Source organism: Callionymus lyra, chromosome 8 (genome assembly GCF_982586985.1).
Source record: "Callionymus lyra chromosome 8, fCalLyr1.hap1.1, whole genome shotgun sequence".
Classification (NCBI taxonomy): Eukaryota; Metazoa; Chordata; class Actinopteri; order Syngnathiformes; family Callionymidae; genus Callionymus; species Callionymus lyra.
This window is the reverse complement of record NC_141825.1, coordinates 28,340,398-28,367,931: the sequence shown is the minus strand read 5'-3', so window position 1 is coordinate 28,367,931 and position 27,534 is coordinate 28,340,398. Positions and strand designations below refer to the sequence as shown.

Sequence of the window (27,534 nt, the reverse complement as noted above, 5' to 3'; positions counted from 1 at the left end):
GGAGTGAACTTCTGCGGGGCCGAACCTAAGACCAGACCCGAGGAGACATGAACGAGGATGTCTCTGAAGCGAACTCGGCTCCTGGAACCGGATCCGACAAGTCCGTGGACGTGACGGATCCAGAGGTGGCTCGGGACCCGGAGGGGGTCCGGGACCCGGAGGTGGCTCGGGATCCAGAGGGGACCCGGGACCAGGAGGGGCCCCGCGAACAGGCCTCCAGACTGTGCGGCTCCCTGAGCAAGCTGTCGGGTAAGGGGCCCCTGAGAGGCTACAAGCCGCGCTGGTTCGTCTACGACCCCCGGAAGTGCTGCCTGTACTACTTCAAGACCCCCCAGGACGCCCTCCCGCTGGGACACATCGAGGTCCACGACGCGAGCCTCACTTATGACGTGGACGCGGACGAGGGTCAGTTCCAGGTGCGCACGGCTGGGAAGGAGTTTCTGCTGAAGGTACGACTTCTGCTCCAAAACAACAACAACAACAACACAAACTCTTCACGTCTTTGAGGAACCTTTCCTGCTGTTCCTAGTGTGACCTCTGACCTCCAGTGGGTCAGGTCACGTGACCTGTCATGTGACGGTGACAGCAGGACTGACCAGATGATGGACAGACTTAGACCTGGAGGCAGAACTGAGACAGAAACTGACATCTACACACACACTTCCTCATGTTGACACCTGTGTGACACACACACACACACACACACACACACACACACACACACACACACACACACGTCCCTTTAACAACACGACACAAATGTGTAAGTTTCACATCTGTTACACAATTGTTGTTGTGATTTAGTTCACTTTGGAATCTCCCGTCGATGCTTCTCCTGCAAACACACACCTGAGTGACATCACATGATGTTCCTATGAACCTTCGACCCTATGATGGACCACAAGACTTTCCCACGTCAGAGTGTGGCTTTGTATTGGCTCTGAATTGTAAAGAAACAAATTAATCTTTAGTTTAAATGTAGACACGTGTGTACTTGAATTTGTGTGTATGTGTATATATATATATATATATATATATATATATATATATATATATATGTGTGTGTATATATGTATATAAATACATATATATGTAAGTAAGTAATTTGTATTTATATAGCGCTTGCATATACTGTACATATATACATACGTATGTACATAGATACATATATATTTATATATATGTAATGTTGTGCCTGAACAAGTCCATTGAACGACGTGATAATAATAATTTAAACAAGTTTTATGACGAGGTCGACGAGGAAGAAAAACATTTATTTACAGCTTCCTGGTCAACATTTAAAAACTCTTTATTTCACGAAACCTCATAAAATGTCTGTTTTGTTGAAACGTGTTTATAATGAGTACGAACATGTGACGCATGTTTCTGATGATACAAGCGTGTAATTATTACAGAAACTCTGGTTAAATGTCTGACGGTAGTTTTGAAGATGAAGGTCTCGTAGCAACATGAGCTGAAAACATGTTTTGAATCATGAACTGAACTAGAAAAAGTGAAGTAAACTTTGTTCTGAACTTCCCCAACACTGTATGTATTTATACATATCTATATATACTACAGTGGACACGGATGTACAGTAGAAGGTACCTGGCAGTACTGAACTCGGCTCTACTTTGAGTCTCTAAAGGATGACTGAGCTCGACTGAACATGACTTGACGACTCGAATGTTCATAACCATGAAGGAAAGAAGGATCGTTTCATTTGGATGCTCTGGCTGGAGGAACGTCTTGGATGCTCTGTTACAGTCGCAGTGATACAGACTGACGCTGCTGTACAACAACCACGCAAGATGGATGGATGGATGGATGGATGGATATGGATGGATGGATGGATGGAGATGGATGGATGGATGGATGGTATGGATAGATATGGATGGATGGATAGATATGGATAGATGGATGGATAGATATGGATGGATGGATGGAGATGGATGGATGGATGGATGGTATGGATAGATATGGATGGATGGATGGATAGATATGGATGGATGGATGGATAGATATGGATGGATGGATGGATGGATGGATGGAGATGGATGGATGGATGGATGGTATGGATGGATATGGATGGATGGATGGATGGATGGAGATGGATGGATGGATGGATGGATGGTATGGATAGATATGGATGGATGGATGGATGGATAGATATGGATAGATGGATGGATAGATATGGATGGATGGATGGATGGATAGATGGATGGATAGATATGGATGGATGGATATGGATGGATGGATAGATATGGATGGTATGGATGGATGGATAGATATGGATGGATGGATGGATAGATGGATGGATAGATATGGATGGATAGATGCATGGATGGATATGGATGGATGGATAGATATGGATGGATGGATGGATGGATGGATAGATATGGATGGATGGATGGATGGATATATGGATGGATGGATGGATAGATGGATGGATAGATATGGATGGATATGGATGGATGGATGGATGGATGGATATGGATGGATGGATAGATATGGATGGATAGATGGATGGATGGATGGATAGATATGGATGGATGGATGGATAGATATGGATGGATGGATGGATAGATATGGATGGATGGGTGGATGGATGGGTGGATAGAGATGGATGGATGGATGGATGGATGGATATGGATGGATGGGTGGATAGATAGATGGATTGATTAAACTTTATTGAAGATTAAAACACATTTTAAGAGAATTTTCCCAACATAACAAGATTATTCTGGTTATTGATGGTATTTGTGAAAAACAAAAGTAATATATATTTGAACATAAGGTTGTTTAGACGCTCATTACATTCATAATATCTTTACTTTCCTGTCATGTTAGTTTGTTGATCCTCTTCCTGGTTGATTGTTCTCTGAATTTACGAAGCATTCGGGACTTTCCTCCTGAGAAATCCAGACCTTCAAACCAATGAATCTGAAACCTCCTCACGGCTGACGGAGCTTCTCGACCATGAGAAGTTATTTTCTGGAACGATGTGTTAACATCGAGGAAGTGTTGTTGTTGGGAAACATTCTGAAGATTGATCATCAGTTTGTGTCTCAGGCTCCTTCACGGCAGGTGATGCACTTCTGGCTGCAGCAGCTCCAGCAGAAGCGATGGGAATACAGTAATAACAGAGGAACAGGACAGAGAGACAGCTGGAGCTCACCTACAGTCACCGTCCCGACAGGACTCGTCGCCAAGGACAACGGTACGTCTTTCAATGTAGAAAATGATGTGATTCAATATGAATACGTTAAGTTAAGTAATTATTTGAATATCTTTCTAGACCAGGGTCACAAAGATCAATCACAAACTATACACAGTTAAAATACTTTAAAAGATCAACATAAGACGAACACAGGAGTCCAAGAGAATCAAGGAAAAGTTCAGGAACCATCAGTAGATTCTGATCCACAGACCTCAGAGCCCGAGCTGGGGTGTAAGTCTGGATCAGATCACTGATGGAAGGTCTGACCATGAATAGATCTGAAAGTAAGAACCAGAATTTTAAAATGATCCTGAAAGAAACTGGCAGCCAGTGAAGAGTTTGAAGGAGAAATGTGAGTTCTTCTACTAGAGCAGCCAGTGAAGAGTTTGAAGGAGAAATGTGAGTTCTTCTACTAGAGCAGCCAGTGAAGAGTTTGAAGGAGAAATGTGAGTTCTTCTACTAGAGCAGCCAGTGAAGAGTTTGAAGGAGAAATGTGAGTTCTTCTACTAGAGCAGCCAGTGAAGAGTTTGAAGGAGAAATGTGAGTTCTTCTACTAGAGCAGCCAGTGAAGAGTTTGAAGGAGAAATGTGAGTTCTTCTACTAGAGCAGCCAGTGAAGAGTTTGAAGGAGAAATGTGAGTTCTTCTACTAGAGCAGCCAGTGAAGAGTTTGAAGGAGAAATGTGAGTTCTTCTACTAGAGCGGCTCAGAATTCTGGCTGCAGAGTTTAGTATGAACTGCAGGCGAGACACATCCTTCTGGTTTAGACACAAAATAAACTGTTACAATAGTGTCAACGACACAAACACATGGATTATAAGATCATGTTGTGACAACATTTAAGTTTAGAGATTTTTCTCAGTTGAAACAGTTGTGTGTCAGATCCACAGCTATGTCAACAATCATCAAACTTATAAAGTTATTTTCTTGTTGTTTAACAAAACTAAAAGTAACAACTAGTGAAAGCTGGAGAAAATAAGTTCACACTTTCAAACCGCAGTCGCTCACAAACCACTAACTTCACACAAACTAACTACAGTTGGCTTTAATAAAGATCGATTTATTCATATCCAGGGATAATGAAATGATCACAAAAACAACTGAATTACAAAACTTTTTAACATTGTTGTTAAAATAAAATAAAAATAATCCATTTGACAGTTTTTCTCTAAACCTAATGTTGCTGAAGCTTCATGAACCTTTATTTAAAGTCTCTCTGCTGAGATGTTTGTCTTTGAAAGATTCTTTCATTAAAGTGTTTGTAAACAGAGATGGTTCTACTGACGCCTGAAGCTTCGTCACCGATTCTCTGTTTCTGTCTGATATTCGTCCAGTTGTTGGAACATGTTTTGCTGTGAAAGTGAAACAAAAAGAGAGAAAGAAGGTTTTCTGTAACTCAAAACATTTCTTTGCTACTGAGGCTTTTTTTCCTCGGGTTCAAGTTTGATTATTAAGAAGTTAAGATCACAAGATGAAGACATTGATCACACGTGTGATTCTATCAAAGTGTGTTCATGGTTTTTAAGGCATTAAGTTTACATTTAGTGAGTGAAATCTGTTTCTTAATATCAGTTCTTTATTTAAGGTTTGGTTTGATTCATCCAACATGTTTTTTTTAATCTAAACTACAGACATTCATCACACATTTCAATCAGAAAAAGTGATTCACAGCAAACACACACTCTCTCTGTAAACAAGAACACAATCCCTCAAAAAGTTATCCCCAAAATAATGCTCACAGAATGCAAACAGACAAAGTAAGCTACAGTCAATACATTTGTCCCCAGAATAATACTGCCAGAACATAACCTAGACAAACTAAGGTAAGGTAAGGTAAAGCTTTATTGATCCCTGAGGAGGTCTCCTTCGGGAAATTGTTTTTTTCCAATAGCCACAGAAAATACAGCAATTTTTCATAAAAAAATGAATGAAAGTAAAATAAGAACAAGAACATAAAGAGAAAGATGAACAAGATGACACAATCTAAGATTATAACTAGATAGATAACTAGATAGATAAGATAGATAAATAGAAAAAGTCTGTTAAAATTGGCCCCAGAAATAATTCTGAAAGCCCGTAACCCTGAAGAAATCAGTTACTATGGAAATAAAATGTATCCAAAATAATAGTGAAATCTAATGTTGCATTTGGATTCAACTTTTAGTTGTTTCGGTTCTTTCTTCCAAACTAGTGACGACTCTCTACAGTAACAACATCTTGTTTCCCTGAATTCAACTTTGTTTTGGTGTTGAAAGTCTTCATGTCGCACAACGTTCCAGGCAGACGTTGTGTGTCGTAATTGCATTTCCTCAGCGAACAATGGAGGTCGTGACAACATAATGAACGGCAGCACGTTGACCTTCTGTTTCCAGACGTCTTCCAGCTGGAGAAGCTCAGCGACAGCCTGGAGAAGGTCCGCAGCGACTTCGCCATGGAGGCCGAGAGCGACGGGGTCTCGACGGCGGCGGCGGGTCCGGCGTCCAGATCCTCCAACACGTTGTCCACAAACTTCTCCTTCAAGAACCTCGGAACCGAGCTGAGGTGAGACGATTTGTGGCGCTTGCGGGTGAACGGGCTCGACCGGTTGTTCGGCTGCGAGCGAAGGGAGATGAAGACAGTTCCTCCTGAGGTTTCTGCCGCGGAGGAAATGATCGAAGCACTTCCTCTTTACACGTCAAGACTCTAGATGGTCACACGTGTGTCAGGATGGTAGTTACTCACCAACACGTCCACGAAAGCGTTTCCTCGTGACGAGCTCTTGGAACCTGAAGGACGCCAGATTTGAAGTCACGATAAACATCACTTTGAATTGTCGTCTAAAGACAAACTGCTGTTTCTGCGTCAGGAACTCCATGTCGTACCTGCGCCCGGGTCGAGGCGGCGACGCCAAGCGTAGCGTCTTCTACACCAGCAGCAGCAGCAGCAACACCAACAGTGGCGCCGAGGACTGGGAGCTTCTGGAAGCTCCAGGCAAAGACTTCACTGAGCAGAAGCATCACGACCATCACAGACGTGAGTTCAACTCATTTGTTAGCATCGCTAGCATCGTCTGAGTTACTTTGTGCTGTAACACCTGTCGCTCAATTGTTATTGTCATCATTTATTCATTTATTATTGTTGTTAAACATTTCTATAAATATTAACTTACTAATTTTACATCAGAAAGAGGTCCTCTGAACACTGTCATCAGTGAACACATGGAGCACCAATGCTCCTCCCATGATGCAACACTGTCATCAGTGAACACATGGAGCACCAATGCTCCTCCCATGATGCAACACTGTCATCAGTGAACACATGGAGCATCAATGCTCCTCCCATGATGCAACACTGTCATCAGTGAACACATGGAGCATCAATGCTCCTCCCATGATGCAACACTGTCATCAGTGAATACATGGAGCACCAATGCTCCTCCCATGATGCAACACTGTCATCAGTGAACACATGGAGCATCAATGCTCCTCCCATGATGCAACACTGTCATCAGTGAACACATGGAGCATCAATGCTCCTCCCATGATGCAACACTGTCATCAGTGAACACATGGAGCACCAATGCTCCTCCCATGATGCAACACTGTCATCAGTGAACACATGGAGCACCAATGCTTCTCCCATGATGCAACACTGTCATCAGTGAACACATGGAGCATCAATGCTCCTCCCATGATGCAACACTGTCATCAGTGAACACATGGAGCACCAATGCTCCTCCCATGATGCAACACTGTCATCAGTGAACACATGGAGCACCAATGCTCCTCCCATGATGCAACACTGTCATCAGTGAACACATGGAGCACCAATGCTCCTCCCATGATGCAACACTGTCATCAGTGAACACATGGAGCATCAATGCTCCTCCCATGATGCAACACTGTCATCAGTGAACACATGGAGCACCAATGCTCCTCCCATGATGCAACACTGTCATCAGTGAACACATGGAGCATCAATGCTCCTCCCATGATGCAACACTGTCATCAGTGAACACATGGAGCACCAATGCTTCTCCCATGATGCAACACTGTCATCAGTGAACACATGGAGCATCAATGCTCCTCCCATGATGCAACACTGTCATCAGTGAACACATGGAGCACCAATGCTCCTCCCATGATGCAACACTGTCATCAGTGAACACATGGAGCATCAACGCTCCTCCCATGATGCAACACTGCTATCAGTGAACACATGGAGCACCAATGCTTCTCCCATGATGCAACACTGTCATCGGTGAACACATGGAGCACCAATGCTCCTCCCATGATGCAACACTGTCATCAGTGAACACATGGAGCATCAACGCTCCTCCCATGATGCAACACTGTCATCAGTGAACACATGGAGCACCAATGCTTCTCCCATGATGCAACACTGTCATCAGTGAACACATGGAGCATCAACGCTCCTCCCATGATGCAACACTGTCATCAGTGAACACATGGAGCATCAATGCTCCTCCCATGATGCAACACTGTCATCAGTGAACACATGGAGCACCAATGCTCCTCCCATGATGCAACACTGTCATCAGTGAACACATGGAGCACCAATGCTCCTCCCATGATGCAACACTGTCATCAGTGAACACATGGAGCACCAATGCTCCTCCCATGATGCAACACAAGTCTTAGAGGATGATGTGAAATTGTGTCTTTAAGTTGACGGTGTGTTTTATTTTGAAAGTCCACTTCCTCTCGTCCACGCAGACTCCCTGGGCTCCGCCTTCACTCTGAACTCGGGGCGCCTGAGGAGACCCCTGCTGGGCTCCATGAGGCTCGGGCGAAGCGCCGAGTCTCGCAGCGCCGAGAACTCGCCCATCGAGTCCAACGGCGTGAAACCGTTCGAGCTGCAGCTGCGTCTTCAGAACCAGCAGGAAGAACTGGACCAGCTGAGGCAGGAACAGAACCAACTGCGGGAGGATCTGGCCGGACACAAGGTGAGAGTCCAGTGTTGCTTATGGTTCTGTGACTCATGGATCTTCTACTGACTCACTGTTATCAAACATAATAGTTGTTTCTCTGCCTTGATGTCCAACTGGCTTTGGTCTTATTCTCGTGACTCGGTTCATCTGGTCCAGTTTAAAATCAGACTCAGACTCAGACTTGTTGTCAGGAAACTAATCCTCAAACACTGAAGTCCTGAAGAATCTTCACCAGGAAGAAGAAATGAATTTCTGAGACAAACAGCTTGTGATGTCAGTCAGAAGTACAGCTTATATTATTTATTACTATATATATATATATATATATATATATATATATATATATATATCACTTCTATATATACAGCTTATAATCTCCAACTGTTAAAAGAGGCATTTTGACACTTTTTAATGTTGTGATTTCCCTACACATGGTCCTCTCTCCCCCCGGGTTTGACTAACGTGTCAGAATGTGTCTAAAGAAAGAGTTAATGTTGCTCAATGGTCTTTATATTTTCTATGGTAACTAGTGTGACGTGTTAAGAACAAGTTGAGAATATATACAGAATACTTTTTTAAGAGTGAGTCACTGTAGTGACGTTCACACCAAAAACATTTTGCTTCTTGCATCTTAGAAACGATTTCGATGAAACATCTTTGTGTCCATTTTTTTTTTGTTGATGCATTAAAATTGACTTTATACGTCGCCATATGATCTTTGCACCGATTAGTTAACATGTCACCGATTGGTTAACATGTCACTGATTGGTTAACATGTCACTGGTTGGTTATCATGTCACTCATTGGTTAACATGTCACTGATTGGTTAACATGTCACTGGTTGGTTAACATGTCACCGATTGGTTAACATGTCACTGGTTGGTTAACATGTCACTGATTGGTTACCATGTCACCGATTGGTTAACATGTCACCGATTGGTTACCATGTCACTGATTGGTTAACATGTCACTGATTGGTTAACATGTCACTGATTGGTTACCATGTCACCGATTGGTTAACATGTCACTGGTTGGTTAACATGTCACTGATTGGTTAACATGTCACCGATTGGTTAACATGTCACTGATTGGTTACCATGTCACTGATTGGTTAACATGTCACTGATTGGTTACCATGTCACTGATTGGTTAACATGTCACTGGTTGGTTAACATGTCACTGATTGGTTACCATGTCACTGATTGGTTAACATGTCACTGATTGGTTAACATGTCACTGATTGGTTAACATGTCACCGATTGGTTACCATGTCACTGATTGGTTACCATGTCACCGATTGGTTAACATGTCACTGGTTGGTTAACATGTCACTGATTGGTTACCATGTCACCGATTGGTTAACATGTCACTGGTTGGTTAACATGTCACCGATTGGTTACCATGTCACCGATTGGTTAACATGTCACTGGTTGGTTAACATGTCACTGATTGGTTACCATGTCACCGATTGGTTAACATGTCACTGGTTGGTTAACATGTCACTGATTGGTTACCATGTCACCGATTGGTTACCATGTCACCGATTGGTTAACATGTCACCGATTGGTTACCATGTCACTGATTGGTTACCATGTCACCGATTGGTTAACATGTCACTGGTTGGTTAACATGTCACTGATTGGTTAACATGTCACCGATTGGTTAACATGTCACTGATTGGTTACCATGTCACTGATTGGTTAACATGTCACTGATTGGTTACCATGTCACTGATTGGTTAACATGTCACTGGTTGGTTAACATGTCACTGATTGGTTACCATGTCACTGATTGGTTAACATGTCACTGATTGGTTAACATGTCACTGATTGGTTACCATGTCACTGATTGGTTAACATGTCACTGATTGGTTAACATGTCACTGGTTGGTTAACATGTCACTGATTGGTTAACATGTCACTGATTGGTTAACATGTCACTGGTTGGTTAACATGTCACTGATTGGTTAACATGTCACTGATTGGTTAACATGTCACTGATTGGTTAACATGTCACTGATTGGTTAACATGTCACTGAAGCTTAGTTTGACAGACATTCAGAGTCGTGTGTTTAAATGTTAACACACTCGTGTCTATTATCAAAGGTTTATTTCCATCAATCGGTGTAAAAGTAAGACTGGAGCAGGAGGTTCTGAGAGTCGAGTCATGAAACAGGAAGTCAACACATGGCGAGAAACAGCTTAAGCAAGAAACCAGGAAATGACGCTTCACCCTCTTGATGTTGTGTTGCTTCCTCTGTTGCTTCTTTTTCTACGTGTCACTCAAGAGTTTCTGAAGCTCAGTCGAGAGACTTTCTAGGAATTAGTTTGAGAAGTTTTACAGTTTCCTTCATGTTTGTCTAGAAATCATCATCGACCTTCAGTTCACACGGTAACCATGGCAATACTTTTGTAGGCCAAGGTCGTCGGAACAGTATCAGTGAACATTGATTTCTATATGATATCAACCATTTTAAATGTTTGTCTTAAATCCTGCCTGTTGCTATTCAGGGAAATTGGAAGATATTATGGGATTGTTTCCATTTAAAAAAAATAATAAAAAATTCCGATTGAAAAGCACAATCTACGCTTCCATTTAAGGATTCCTGTGCTGTGTCTCAAATCACATACTTGTGTACTCAAAGTTACTTTTTTTTTAGTGCATAAGTGCGTCTCAATTGTTAGTATCGCAATGTAGTGCTTCATACACACTAAATTGTCACTAAAACACACACAAAACTGAGTATGGATCGATGGACACTTTCTACACTAAACGACTCCATCTTAGTGACGTTGTAAATGGAAGTTACGTCATATATATTTATATATATAAATATATATATATATATTCATATATATATATTCATATACTTAAAGGTGTATTTTCAGCAGCAGTACGAGGATAAACACGTCTTCGCTGCTGATACCGGCGTAATAGCTCGCAAATATTTCGATTCTCATATTTTTTCTTTATTTCTTCTTCCAAACTTGCAAACGTGCTGCCAGCAGGTGTCGCTAGTGTTCCTACAGCTGGTTGAAATCATCCTTAAATAGTAGAAGAAGAAGCTGTCGCGTCATTTCCTGTTAGTGTGTAGCAGCAGAGTTTGATTTGAGACAAACTATCTGTGGAGGATTAGTTACTAGTTAGTACGTACACTATCCTGATGATACTAACTTCTAGTATACTAAGAGAAGTATGTTTGAGACATACTATCTGTGGAGGATTAGTTACTAGTTAGTACGTACACTATCCTGATGATACTAACTTCTAGTATAATAAGAGAAGTATGTTTGAGACATACTATCTGTGGAGGATTAGTTACTTGTTAGTACGTACACTATCCTGATGATACTAACTTCTAGTATACTAAGAGAAGTATGTTTGAGACATACTATCTGTGCAGAATTAGTTACTAGTTAGTACGTATACTATCCTGATGCATACTAACTTCTAGTATACTAAGAGAAGTATGTTTGAGACATACTATCTGTGGAGGATTAGTTACTAGTTAGTACGTACACTATCCTGATGATACTAACTTCTAGTATACTAAGAGAAGTGTGTTATTTGAGACATACTATCTGTGGAGGATTAGTTACTAGTTAGTACGTACACTATCCTGATGCATACTAACTTCTAGTATACTAAGAGAAGTGTGTTATTTGAGACATACTATCTGTGGAGGATTAGTTACTAGTTATTACATACACTATCCTGATGATACTAACTTCTAGTATACTAAGAAAAGTATGTTTGAGACATACTATCTGTGGAGGATTAGTTACTAGTTAGTATGTACACTATCCTGATGATACTAACTTCTAGTATACTAAGAGAAGTATGTTTGAGACATACTATCTGTGGAGGATTAGTTACTAGTTAGTACGTACACTATCCTGATGATACTAACTTCTAGTATACTAAGAGAAGTATGTTTGAGACGTACTATCTGTGGAGGATTAGTTACTAGTTAGTACGTACACTATCCTGATGATACTAACTTCTAGTATACTAAGAGAAGTATGTTTGAGACATACTATCTGTGGAGGATAAGTTACTAGTTAGTACGTACACTATCCTGATGATACTAACTTCTAGTATACTAAGAGAAGTATGTGATTTGAGACATACTATCTGTGGAGGATTAGTTACTAGTTAGTACGTACACTATCCTGAAGATACTAACTTCTAGTATACTAAGAGAAGTATGTTTGAGACATACTATCTGTGGAGGATTAGTTACTAGTTAGTACGTACACTATCCTGATGATACTAACTTCTAGTATACTAAGAGAAGTATGTGGTTTGAGATACAGCACAGGTCTCATGTCAACTAAACTCAAGCCCTTGAAGGCATCATGTAGTTTCACGTGTAGCCATAGCTCACCTGATCCGTGTTCCACCAGGAGCTGGTCCGACTCCTGCAGCAGACCTTGAGAACCACCCACAGTGACCGGGGTCTGGTCCGCCGTCCCTCTCAGACCCCAGATCCACCCGCCGCCCCGGACCAGAACCAGGTCTCGGCAGAGACGCCGGAGAAGCTGCTGCAGGAGCGCGACGAGCAGATCCAGAGCCTGTGCTCGCACATGGAGCGTCTGGCGCTGGAGAAGGAGAGTCTGCAGACGGAGCTGAAGGGCCTGAAGGTGAAGGTGGGCGACATCAACGACCAGCTGGGCATGATGATGGAGACCATCCAGGCCAAGGACCAGGTCATCATGAAGCTGTCGCAGGAGAGCTCGGAGCAGAGCAGCAGTCCCACCGACGCCGGAGCTCCACCCTTGTTCAAGGAGCAGCAGGAGCTGGACGTCCTCAAGGTGAACATCTGAACATCTGAACATCTCCAGAGCGAACCAGAGGGTCTAACATATCTTCTGGCTCGACCTCCTCCAGGACAGTCTGCAGGGCTACAAATCCCAAAATAAGTTCTTGAACAAAGAGATCCTGGAGCTGACGGTGCTGCGCAGGAACGCTGAGAGCAGAGAGAAGACGCTGGAGGCCAAGGTTGGGTTTTATTCAAGGAGACGAGTCTCGTTGTCTCGCTGTGAAATGACGACCAAGGTTTCTTCTCGTCCAGTACTCTGCGCTCGAGGCCAAGCTGTGTCAGGTGGAGAGCAAGTACCTGGTGCTGCTCCAGGAGGTGAAGACCCCGGTGTGCTCCTCCTCGGAGCAGAGTCCCGCCCGGGAGGTCATCTCTCGGCTGCTGGAGGACGCTCTGCAGGTGGAGAGCTCGGGGCAGCAGGACCACCCGGTCTTCAAACCCAGCACCGTCAGGTACCGAGTCGAGGGAACGTGACGTAGACCGAGTCGGTCGTGAAAAGAAAAGATTCAACGAAATCTCAGCAGCAATAATCAACGTGTGACCTAGAAAAATAGTCTTTTTTCAGGTTCATGATTTTATATGTGGTTGTTAAGAAGGTGTGACGACAAGAAACCTCATCAAAATACTGAAGCAGAACTGAAAAGTGTATAAAGGTTTCTTTAGAAAACATGTCTTGTATTAACCATGACATGCTTCTTTTACCACCACTATTTATTTAATTAGTTCTCATGTTTATTTTACTTGAATCAACAACTTAAAAAATGAAACTTTACCCGAAGACGACACAAGTAAACACAACATGTTCCTACGAGTCCACTCTTGTCAAACATGAAGTTCCAGGGAGTAACCAAAGTGTCTGTTGTTCAGCGAGTACGACGTGTTCGGCTTCAAGACGGTCCCGGAGGAGGAGGAGGAGGAGGAGAAGCTGGTGGCGAAGGTGCGAGCCCTGGAGCTCAAGTCCTTGTCCATGACGGACCAGGAGGTGTCCGTCGGGGTCAAGTGGGAGAACTTCCTGGCCGGGACCATGAACCGAGACCTGGTGCGATCGCCCGAGCTGAAGGCTCTGATCCGCTCCGGGGTTCCTCACGAACACCGCTCCCAGATCTGGCGCTGGTGCGTCTCCATCCACGTGAAGAAGTTCCGGGACCAGTTGTCCCCGGACTACTACGAGACCCTGCTCAACGTGGCCCAGGACAAGCCCAACCCGGCCTCCAAGCAGATCAACCTGGACCTGCTTCGGACTCTGCCCAACAACAAGCACTATTCCTCGCCCGGCGCCGCCGGCATCGAGAAGCTGAGGAACGTCCTGACGGCGTTCTCCTGGAGGAACCCGGACATCGGCTACTGTCAGGGTCTCAACAGGTCGGTCTCGTTTGAGTCCTGGATGCATGTGAGGCCATCAACTCGTGTGTCTTCTCTCCAGGCTCGCAGCCATAGCTCTGCTCTACCTGGATCAAGAAGATGCCTTTTGGAGTCTGGTCACCATCGTGGAGGTCTTCATGCCCAGAGACTACTACACCAAGACTCTGCTCGGCTCGCAGGTGCTGCAAGAAACCTGCAGTTTCTGAAGTTGACAGTGAAAAATGAATTCAGGCAGAAAGAAAAAATATATATTTAGTAAATGACCACTATATTATATATACAATGATTACGTTGTATATTGTGATAGTGACGTGATAGTGACGTGATAATAACATGATAGTGACGTGATAGTAACATGATAGTGACGTGATAGTAACATGATAGTGACGTGATAGTGACGTGATAATGACATGATGGTGACGTGATAGTGAAGTGATAGTAACATGATAGTGAAGTGATAGTAACATGATAGTGAAGTGATAGTAACATGATAGTGAAGTGATAGTAACATGATAGTGAAGTGATAGTTACATGATAGTGAAGTGATAGTAACATGATAGTGAAGTGATAGTTACATGATAGTGAAGTGATAGTAACATGATAGTGAAGTGATAGTAACATGATAGTGAAGTGATAGTTACATGATAGTGAAGTGATAGTTACATGATAGTGAAGTGATAGTAACATGATAGTGAAGTGATAGTAACATGATAGTGAAGTGATAGTAACATGATAGTGAAGTGATAGTTACATGATAGTGAAGTGATAGTAACATGATAGTGAAGTGATAGTTACATGATAGTGAAGTGATAGTAACATGATAGTGAAGTGATAGTGAAGTGATAGTAACATGATAGTGAAGTGATAGTAACATGATAGTGAAGTGATAGTAACATGATAGTGAAGTGATAGTAACATGATAGTGAAGTGATAGTTACATGATAGTGAAGTGATAGTTACATGATAGTGAAGTGATAGTAACATGATAGTGAAGTGATAGTAACATGATAGTGAAGTGATAGTAACATGATAGTGAAGTGATAGTTACATGATAGTGAAGTGATAGTAACATGATAGTGAAGTGATAGTTACATGATAGTGAAGTGATAGTAACATGATAGTGAAGTGATAGTGAAGTGATAGTAACATGATAGTGAAGTGATAGTTACATGATAGTGAAGTGATAGTAACATGATAGTGAAGTGATAGTTACATGATAGTGAAGTGATAGTAACATGATAGTGAAGTGATAGTGAAGTGATAGTAACATGATAGTGAAGTGATAGTAACATGATAGTGAAGTGATAGTAACATGATAGTGAAGTGATAGTAACATGATAGTGAAGTGATAGTTACATGATAGTGAAGTGATAGTTACATGATAGTGAAGTGATAGTAACATGATAGTGAAGTGATAGTAACATGATAGTGAAGTGATAGTAACATGATAGTGAAGTGATAGTTACATGATAGTGAAGTGATAGTAACATGATAGTGAAGTGATAGTTACATGATAGTGAAGTGATAGTAACATGATAGTGAAGTGATAGTGAAGTGATAGTAACATGATAGTGAAGTGATAGTGAAGTGATAGTGAAGTGATAGTGAAAGTCATGAAAATATGAAAGAATTTTTACAAAGTGTTTTATGTTTTTATTCTGAGGGCCATGAAATAGTGAGAAGAAGAACACATGCATTCATTTTCACATTCAAAATGTTGATTTTCACGAACAAAATTTAAATAGACGGAGGAAGTTCGTTCCTTAAACGAATGAAAGAAAATATTTAAATGATTAAGAGCCTTTTAATTCTGTCTCACACGGTGCATCAGAAATGTCTTGTTTTGTGCAGGTGGACCAGCGGGTGTTCAAGGACCTGATGAGTGAGAAGATGCCTCGACTTCATGCTCACTTTGAGCAATACAAGGTGGACTTCTCTCTCATCACCTTCAACTGGTTCCTGGTGGTGTTCGTGGACAGCGTGGTGAGCGACATCCTCTTCAAGATCTGGGACGCCTTCCTCTTCGAGGGTCCCAAGGTGAGACGGAGGATGCGACTGGTTGCAAATGTTGACGCGCGGACATGAACTTTGTGATGTCATCGTGAGTGGCTTCGTCTTTTAAAGGCTACTGTTTACATTTTTACAGTCGTTTCATTATCACTCCTTTAAAGTGTATAATCGATAAATTAACATTTTTAATTGAAGATAATCTTGTTTATTTTTCTTTATACATGATTTTTAAATAATAATACAAAGAAAATATTATCTATACATAATAAATGTGTAGGTATTTGAATTGCCAGGAAAAAAAAATCATCTAAATTAACAAAAAAAAATTAATATCTGATCTTATATGGTGGATTTGTTTTTAATCGGACCTGCAGGCGGGTCTACGGTTGAAAGGGTACAAACTCCGCTACATCCTAGAAGGACATACATGCATCTAAACCATCTGAAGAAGCAGCAAAATTCGAATTAAAAACCACTCGCTGGATGTAGAGCTTCTGTAATTACACCATCAGTCCACCAGGGGCCAGTGTTGCTCAACAGCAACACAATCGCCTGTTGTTAGTTTTCAAAGTGAAGGTTTAAAACCCAGAAGCATAAGAACGTTTGTCAGGTTTATGTCTTATGAGAAAAGAAAGAGCTGTTAGTTGGACAATTTTGCAGAAAAAAAATTAATAGTAATATAATAATAATAATTAATAGTTAAACGATACATAATAAATGTGTAGGTATTGGAATTGCCATTATAAAAAAATATATATATATTTAATTTAAGGATGAATTCAGACGCAATAGAAAAACGAACTTTTTCTGCGAAACAAAAGGATGAATCGAGAATATATTTTTTCATTAAATAAATGAATGAAATATGAATCAAAGTAACTACTTGCTTCTGTTGTCTGAAGAAATATAGAAAATAGATGTTAGTTCATCTACAGTTTAGCTAAACATGCTAATAAACTCCTCTGATGCTGACATTGGGCACCAACAAGTTAGTATCTGTATTGATGGACGTACGAGGGAGACATTTTGAACGACACTTGAATGTTCACCATATTTATTCTTTCCTCCAGATCATATTCCGGTTCGCGCTCGCTCTCTTCAAGTACAAGGAAGAGGAGTTCTTGAAGCTGCAGGACTCGACGGCCATCTTTAAATGCCTGCGATGCTTCACTCGCACCATCATCGACTCCAGGTGACGTCTTTCAACGGACCTTCTCTTTTGAACCGTCGATCTGAAGATCCTTCTCCGCAGGAAGCTGATGAACATCGCCTTCACGGACATGAACCCGTTTCCCATGAGGCAGATCCAGAACCGCCGTGGCTTCCACCTGGAGAAGGTGCGCCTGGAGCTGACGGAGCTGGAGGCCATCAGGCAGACCTTCCTGTGGGAGCGCGAGGCGGCGCAGGACGGTCGCGTCTTCTACAGCGACGACGACGAGGACGCCTGAGGAGACTCAGCTGGAGCTGATCTTGTGAGCTCAGCCTTATTACACACCCGTGTCCAAGAGCCCAGACGTTTAACGACAGAGAATCAGTTTTTTATGCACTTTTTCTTCTCGTTTTGTATCAACTGTTGCCAAATATTGTGCTGGAGATTGATGCTTACCGTCCACTCAAGTATTTTCTAAGCTTTTTACCCAGAAAATATATACATTTTCTACCCGAGTTTTGCTAAAACATATCCTACTATCACTTTATTTAGTGTATATGCCATTTGCTGCCTTCTTTTGTTTATTGACACCATTTTTATATTCAGTGCTTTTTTAATGAAACTTGATTGAAAGATTGAAATATGGTGGATTTTTTTTAATCGGACCTGCAGGCGGGTCTACGGTTGAAAGGGTACAAACTCCGCTACATCCTAAAAGGACCTACATGCAAATAAACCATCTGAAGAAGCAGCAAAATTCGAATTAAAAACCACTCGCGGGATGTTGCGCTTCTGTAATTACACCATCAGTCCACCAGGGGCCAGTGTTGCTCAACAGCAACACAATCGCCTGCTGTTAGTTTTCAAAGTGAAGGTTTAAAACCCAGAAGCGTAAGAACGTTTGTCAGGTTTATGTCTTATGAGAAAAGAAAGAGCTGTTAGTTGGACAATTTTGCAGAAAAAATCGTTAATGTTAAACTTGGTGTTGACTCTCAATAACTTCCACGTGACTTCAGAACCACCTGCTGCAGGTGATTCATGTCAATGCTGGGAAAGTGTTGAGACTCATTTGGTTCTGAAAGAGATCAGTGACCAGGTGTGTTGAAATGTTATTGTCAGTGATAGTGTGACGGTTAAGAAATGATGACATCGTAGGTCAGAGTTCACCAGAGACGCTTGAACCAACTTGAGTCGTTTCTTTTCGCTGTCGTCATGTTTACACGACTCAAAACCCTTCGAATCTCGTCACTGTTTCGCTGCTTCTGTCGTGTTGGACCAGCCTTGTGTGGACTCACGACTCGCTCAGTCCTACGTGTCCATAAACTGCCTCTATTTGCCTCTTTTTTTTTTTTCTCCCTCGTCGAGTTCACACCTGTGCACACAAAACACGTCCAAAAACGTTTTTGTAACTCCTGGTAACTTTCAATAAACGATGCTGTTTGAATGTATGTGGTCTTCACTGTGTGTCCTGATGGTCTTCACTGTGTGTCCTGATGGTCTTCACTGTGTGTGTGTCGATGGTCTTCACTGTGTGTCGATGGTCTTCACTGTGTGTCGATGGTCTTCACTGTGTGTCGATGGTCTTCACTGTGTGTCGATGGTCTTCACTGTGTGTCGATGGTCTTCACTGTGTGTCGATGGTCTTCACTGTGTGTCGATGGTCTTCACTGTGTGTCGATGGTCTTCACTGTGTGTCCTGATGGTCTTCACTGTGTGTCCTGATGGTCTTCACTGTGTGTCGATGGTCTTCACTGTGTGTCGATGGTCTTCACTGTGTGTGGATGGTCTTCCTCTGGTGGTGGTTTCATCACAGTGAGGGGGGGGCAGGGGCGGGACCTCAGCTGACACAAAAGCTGATGGTTCTGTCGGCAGAAGAACAACATGAGCGGCATGAGCAGAGAGTGACTGTCAGAACCAGATCGCAGAAGGTAAGTGTTGCTGCTTATCTCACTTTTGTTTCCCCACAGATGTTACACAACAACAACACAAACTTGCCCTAGTTACCATGAAACGAGCTCTGTTTGAAAGAGATTTAAGGATTGAACGGTGAAGTGGCTCATGCAAGAGCTTCTGAGGAGAAAGTGGGTTGATGGAATTCCAGCCGAGCAAGACGGGACACGTCGAGAACATTTCTATCAAATCCACTTGTGCGTCCACAGACCGTACGAGGACTGCATCTGTCGAGGGACGACCAGACCTGGACCGATGAAGACGCGAGGCATGGAAACTTTCAAGCAACAGAATGTGGAGGATTTCTATGATATTGGAGAAGAGTTGGGCAGGTGAGTAACATGATAGTAACGTGAAACTAACATGATAGTAACGTGAAACTAACATGATAGTAACATGATAGTAACGTGAAACTAACATGATAGTGACTTTATAGTAACATGATTATAACATCATAGTAACATGATAGTGACATGATGGTAACATGATAGTGACATGATAGTGACTTTATAGTAACATGATTATAACATCATAGTAACATGGTAGTGACATGATGGTGACATGATAGAAACATGATAGTGACATGTTCACACGTGTGCTCACTTTTGTTACACATGTCACACACTTTGACATAAACAATTCAGCAAAAGCAAATGAACAAAAATGTACTTTAAAGTCAAATTTTCAACATAAAGGTGTTCAATTAATACACTATTTTAGCACTTAGAATAGAATAGAATACGTTGATTCATCCAGAGGGAAACACACTTTTACAACAGCACAATGAGAATAAAGTGCAAGGAAAAAAAGAAATAATAAAAGAGATAATAAAATAAAACGATCTTAAAAATTTACAAATTATTTACAATATTAAAAAATTAACACTATTAACAGAATAGAATAAAATAAAATAAAATAAAAACAAAAAATAAAAACACACGAGAAGAAAAACACTACGGATTAGCATCAGGATATTTAAAGTAAAGAGTTAAATATCCTGACACCAGTTGGGATGAAGGACCTTCTATAACGCTTAGTGTAGTAGAGTGTGAGTCAACACTTGAGCAACACTTTCAAAAGAAGATCTGTGTGAAATAATTTCCTTATTTATGTTTTATTCATTTTAAGTTTTACTTCAGTTTTGCCTCCTATGGATCATCGGCAATATTAGCTGGTAATAAATAACTTTATCTCTTTAATCTTAAACAGCTCTTTCTCACTCTTTTTGTTTAATATCAACGTAGAGTTGAATAAAGGCTAACTTGACTTTTGCTAAAATAAAATCAACAAAAAGATTTTTAATCATAAAACTCTTTAATGACACAGTTTGTAAACGTACGTATTGATTGTGTCAACATTGAAAGGTTTAGCTTTAGCTGTTTAAAGTTGAAATATCTTGCTACATAATGAATTTAATTAATACACCAGCAGGTGCTACGTCCGCTAACTAGCATGCTACTTGGCTAATCTGTTGAATTATAAGGAAACAATTGGTCGTAACTGATCGTGAACAACCATATTTTAGTCATAAAATGATTCTGTAAGAGTTATTGTAAATAACAAGCTTAACACAATAACTCGACCTCAATGTTGGGTCAACACTCGCTTGACTTCTGTTGCTGTCGTGACAAGAAACATAAACATTTGAGTTCAAGTCTTTCAATAACATTTAAGTTAAAATAATAATAAAAAAGGATTATAATGTAAATGTTCTTTATCCAGCTCTAGAATCTCATAATTGAAATCATTTTCACTTATTTTCACTTTCTTTTGATGGACTTTTATATTAAGTATTATATTAAAAGTACACAGTATTCAGGTACTAATAAAACGGCATAAAACGGCACAAAACTTGTACGAATGACAAGGTTTGGGAAACATTATATACAATATTAAAGCTATTGTGTGATGTTGTGCATTTTTAATAGTTTTGTAAAACATGTACAGAATATACAAATAATAATTAAAACCTCATCAACCGTCATATCTTCTCAGAATGGTTCCTAAAAGGATTTAAGTCAAATTCACCTTTTTTTTACGCCTTTAAGAAGAAAAACAAACAATACGAAGATAATTTTAAGCGCTTGTTAAACTTTTTTAAATTATTATTAAACATTTGTGTGTTTAAAACCAGCTGATGATCATTCATGACATTCTTTCATAACATTCTTTATTAGCGTTTGCTGAGTTTCATGTGAATGTTAACAGTGTTAGAGTTTGATTTATTAAAAAGGTATCAAGGCTTCTGTGTGAACCGTTGAGTAAGAACCACGACCTCATTGGTTCACACCTTCGTTCTTCCTGTGTGACATGAAGCCTCATGTTGGTCGTGAGTCAGTGAACATCATCAGCTCTGGGAGTGTTTCGTGTCCAACGTGTGCGAGCGAACGCGTCGTGTTCGTTCAGAGCTTCACACGAGCAGAAACGTTTAGGAAGCGACGACCATCGAAATAAAGGAAGTTACAAACTGTCGTGAGGAACCGACACATGGAGGAAGCTGGTGTCGAGATGTTGTCGTCGCTCACACGCCTGGAGTTGAAGCTGAAAGTAACGATAAACAAACGACTTGTGTTACTAAGACCACGATAATCAACTTGATCTCAGACTTTAGTTTAATTACGACTAAATCTTTCGGCTCATTCCTCGACCTCGGGGTCGATCGGGAGCGAAGTGAGTCCTCGGGTCAGTGAACGCATCGCGGGCCTCCTCGCTGACAGACTGGCATATCAGCAGGATTTAAGTATTTGTGGGGCATTCACTGACATCTGTACCTGTCTCGCCAACTGACGGGTGAAGCCCGGTGTTGACAGGCGGGAGGAAATGTCACAGTAACAGCTGCTGCTGATGTTTCCATGTTCAGCTGCTGCAAGTGGAACAAAGTCTACCTGCCAACCAACGCTATCATGAGATGGATGGATGGATGGATGGATGGATGGATGGATGGATGGATGGATAGAAGGATGGATGGATGGATGGATGGACATGTTTATTGACAAACTGATTTTAACGACAGTTGGTCAGTTTAACTGAAAAACTGACACTTCAAGAAAGGTTTGCTCCCGCAGTGATGGTTAGGTCAGGTAGAACTTTATTGTTTTTTTCCAAATTATCCACAGCAAATACAGCAATTTTTCATAAAAAATAATCAAAATAAAATAAGAACAAGAACAAAGTGAAATAAAGAGAAAGAACTGTATGAAATGTATGTAATCAATTGTTTTAAAGCGATTACACACAACCAACAATGTGTATTGTAAACGTAAAAAGATGTACCAAAAAATAAGCTAAGTAATATTGATAGTAATACAGTAATTAAGTAATATGTAAACGGTGTGTTAGAGATGTTGTTTGGATGTGATGACACTGAGAAGCTGAACAGGTTCAATTGACCCAGAAAGATGTGACCTTTAAAGTATATACTTTATTGAATATTGTTTGATTGTTTAAGCGCTTTGTGACCCTGGTCTGGAAAAGCGCTTTACAAATAAAAATGACTGACTTACTATGGATGGACAGACAGGTGCTGTGGACACGACACTGGTTCCATCATGTGTTCGTGACGAGGCTCACAGAGACCTTCAGGTCGTCTCCCAGACGTTCCCAGAGTTTCCCTCCGACGTTCCCATCCTGCCTACGTGCCTCCGAGCCGGAGATTATGTCACGAATGACGAGATGTTGCGTTTTCGTGACATCGAAGTCCTTCGCTGGGTTGTCGACAATGACGAGTGTGTTGTGTTGGTTCCGCTGAAGAGGCCCCGCTTTTCCCTTCCGCTCAGAACCTCCTCCAGCCTTTCATAGCGAGGTGTCCTGAGGTCAGATGAGGGACGACCTCGTGGAGCCAGTGGTGGTGAGAACGTGTTGGTGAACCTGCGTTCGTTGACTTGTTGTGTAACAGCTTTTATCTGAAAATACACAAACTGTAGAAACACAGTTACTGAAGTTCAGCAATAGAGTCTAAATAGTTGAGTTTTTAACATGTTTTTAACCAACACGTCATTGGAAAGAAGAATTATTGTGTTTTCTTATTCGTTTAGACTCACCTTTATTAAGTTAGTAAGTTATTAATTAGTCCTACAAGAGGAAATCTAACACGTTTCTATTCATTCAACGTGAAATAACAGTTTTCACGAGTCGGTCAAACTCTGATGAAATGATTGAAACAACAGATGTAAACAACCTACAGTCGACGGAAGAATGTGTTGAAAGACCAACATGAACTATGAACTTTAAACTATGAACTATGAACTTTAAACTATGAACTATAAACTATTGACTGAACTATGAACTATGACTTATTGACTATGAACTATGACTTATTAACTATGAACTATGGACTATGACTATGACTTATTAACTATGAACTATGACTTTGGACTATGGACTATGACTATGACTTATTAACTATTAACTATGGACTATGACTATGACTTATTAACTATGAACTATGACTATGACTTATTAACTATGAACTATGACTATGACTTATTAACTATGAACTATGACTTATTAACTATGAACTATGACTATGACTTATTAACTATGGACTATGACTATGACTTATTAACTATGGACTATGACTATGACTTATTAACTATGGACTATGACTATGACTTATTGACTATGGACTATGACTATGACTTATTAACTATGGACTATGACTTAGGACTATGGACTATGACTATGACTTATTAACTATGAACTATGACTATGACTTATTGACTATGGACTATGACTATGACTTATTAACTATGACTTAGGACTATGGACTATGACTATGACTTATTAACTATGGACTATGACTATGACTTATTAACTATGGACTATGACTAGGACTTATTAACTATGGACTATGACTATGACTTATTGACTATGGACTATGACTATGACTTATTAACTATGGACTATGACTTAGGACTATGGACTATGACTATGACTTATTAACTATGGACTATGACTATGACTTATTAACTATGGACTATGACTATGACTTATTGACTATGGACTATGACTATGACTTATTAACTATGAACTATGACTATGACTTATTAACTATGGACTATGACTTAGGACTATGGACTATGACTATGACTTATTAACTATGAACTATGACTATGACTTATTAACTATGGACTATGACTTAGGACTATGGACTATGACTATGACTTATTAACTATGAACTATGACTATGACTTATTAACTATGAACTATGACTATGAATTATTAACTATGGACTATGACTATGACTTATTAACTATGAACTATGACTATGACTTATTAACTATGAACTATGACTATGACTTATTAACTATGGACTATGACTATGACTTATTAACTATGAACTATGACTATGACTTATAACTATGAACTACGACTATGACTTATTAACTATGAACTATGACTATGACTTATTAACTATGGACTATGACTATGACTTATTAACTATGAACTATGACTATGACTTATTAACTATGAACTATGACTATGACTTATTAACTATGAACTATGACTGACTTATTAACTATGGACTATGACTATGACTTATTAACTATGAACTATGACTATGACTTATTAACTATGAACTATGACTGACTTATTAACTATGAACTATGACTGACTTATTAACTATGGACTATGACTATGACTTATTAACTATGAACTATGACTATGACTTATTAACTATGAACTATGACTGACTTATTAACTATGGACTATGACTATGACTTATTAACTATGAACTATGACTATGACTTATTAACTATGAACTATGACTGACTTATTAACTATGGACTATGACTATGACTTATTAACTATGGACTATGACTATGAATTATTAACTATGGACTATGGACTATGACTTATTAACTATGGACTATGACTATGAATTATTAACTATGGACTATGACTTATTAACTATGAACTATGACTATGACTTATAAACTATGAACTATGACTATGACTTATTAACTATGAACTATGACTATGACTTATTAACTATGAACTATGGACTATGGACTATGAACTATGACTATGACTTATTAATTATGAACTATGGACTATGACTTATGAACTATGACTATGAACTATGACTATGAACTATTGACTGAACTATAACTATGAACTATGAACTAAGACTATGAACTATGACTTATTAACTATGAACTATGGACTATGAACTATGAACTAAGACTATGAACTAAGACTATGAACTATAAACTATGAACTAAGACTATGAACTATGACTTATTAACTATGAACTATGACTATGAACTAAGACTATGAACTATAAACTTTGAACTAAGACTATGAACTATGACTATGAACTATGAACTAAGACTATGAACTATAAACTATGAACTAAGACTATGAACTATGAACTATGAACTATGACTTATTAACTATGAACTATGAACTAAGACTATGAACTATGAACTATGAACTATAAACTATGAACTAAGACTATGAACTATGAACTATGACTTATTAACTATGAACAATGACTATGAACTATGAACTATGACTATGAACTATGATGAAGGTAGTTCATTCGTTTGTATTCCTGCACGATGAGTCGTCATCTGATGATGCAGATTAAGAAGGAGAGACGTTTGGAATCTTTCTCTCGAAGGATTGATTCTCTGACCCTTTACTTTACCTTTAAACTCACAAACATGGTTCATGGTGGTCGTACACACTAAATTGTCACTAAAACACACACACACACACACACACACACACACACACACACACACACACACACACACACACGTAGTGCTCCATACACACTAAATGGTCACTAAAACACACACACACACACGTAGTGCTCCATACACACTAAATGGTCACTAAAACACACACACACACACACACACACACTTAGTGCTCCATACACACTAAATTGTCACTAAAACACACACACACACACGTAGTGCTCCATACACACTAAATTGTCACTAAAACACACACACACACACACACATGTAGTGCTCCATACACACTAAATTGTCACTAAAACACACACACACACACACACACATGTAGTGCTCCATACACACTAAATTGTCACTAAAACACACACACACACACACACATGTAGTGCTCCATACACACTAAATTGTCACTAAAACACACACACACACACACACACACATGTAGTGCTCCATACACACTAAATTGTCACTAAAACACACACACACACACACATGTAGTGCTCCATACACACTAAATTGTCACTAAAACACACAAAACTGAGTATGGATCGATGGACACTTTCTACACTAAAGACTCCATCTTATGAAATAAGACTTGTTCATGCACTATTTAAAATATTATGTATTCATTGTATTTATAACATATTTGAGAGAAGTGTGTGGTTTGAAACATCATCAGATACTTCCTGTTACAGACATTTAAATATAGATTTAGTTTGGTCCGTGAAATACGTTGTTAAAATACTTCAGTGATTGAGTTTGAAACGTCTGCTTCAGAAAACATCATTTCGATCCATTTTGTTATTTTTGATCCATGATCAGAGTAAGTAGGTTATGAACGTGGATCCTTATATATATATATATATATATATATATATATATGTGTGATACAGAATATACGATGAGTTCAGTCCCAGGACTTAAGTCAGTCTGGGCTCGACGTATTGGTGAGTTAATGAAAGAACCAAAGACTAATGTAATATATGAATATATATATATATATATATATATATATATATATAATTTATCCCCAGATTCAATAGCCCTGAAATACAGAGCCCAGACTGACTTAAGTCCTGAGACTGAACTCATCTTATATTCTGTATCACAGTCAGGTGTTCTCACCTGGTGATGAAGGAAGCCTCGAACTCTTATCCCTAAAATATGACACATTTGTTGTCAGGCCCTCGGGTCATCTTGACCCTGAGATAACACAAGGGTTACCAGTGACAACAGTTTCAAAAGTAACAATTTGACACTTGATTGGATAAAATAATCTTTCAGTAATTAAAGATAATAATCACTTCCTGTTTGTATTTAAGTTAAATTTGACAAATTACTTGTGAAATTTAAATTATTTTTTACGTAGTGTCTCAGAGAGCAGCTCA

General features: G+C 39.9%; 2 protein-coding genes across 4 annotated transcripts in view; both read left to right on the top strand.

Moving 5' to 3' along the window:
* Positions 1-18,937, top strand: tbc1d2b (TBC1 domain family, member 2B). Its single transcript, XM_087797434.1, has 13 exons — positions 1-449; positions 3,073-3,220; positions 5,591-5,759; positions 6,064-6,230; positions 7,934-8,163; positions 12,555-12,962; positions 13,039-13,149; positions 13,223-13,419; positions 13,835-14,329; positions 14,391-14,508; positions 16,181-16,366; positions 17,410-17,531; positions 17,592-18,937. The coding sequence occupies exons 1-13, from the start codon at positions 48-50 to the stop codon at positions 17,785-17,787; spliced, it is 2,949 nt and encodes a 982-aa protein (XP_087653560.1). The 5' UTR covers positions 1-47; the 3' UTR covers positions 17,788-18,937.
* A 400-nt stretch (positions 18,938-19,337) lies between these two features.
* The window catches only part of dapk2b (death-associated protein kinase 2b), a 29,137-nt gene continuing 20,940 nt past the window's right edge, over positions 19,338-27,534 (top strand). The window contains exons 1-2 of one of the 3 annotated variants that reach the window (XM_087797062.1): positions 19,338-19,417; positions 19,649-19,771. In XM_087797062.1, the coding sequence (XP_087653188.1) occupies positions 19,695-19,771 (77 nt within the window). In that variant the 5' untranslated portion in view covers positions 19,338-19,417; positions 19,649-19,694. The other 2 variants (XM_087797061.1, XM_087797063.1) reach the window with 2 other exon arrangements.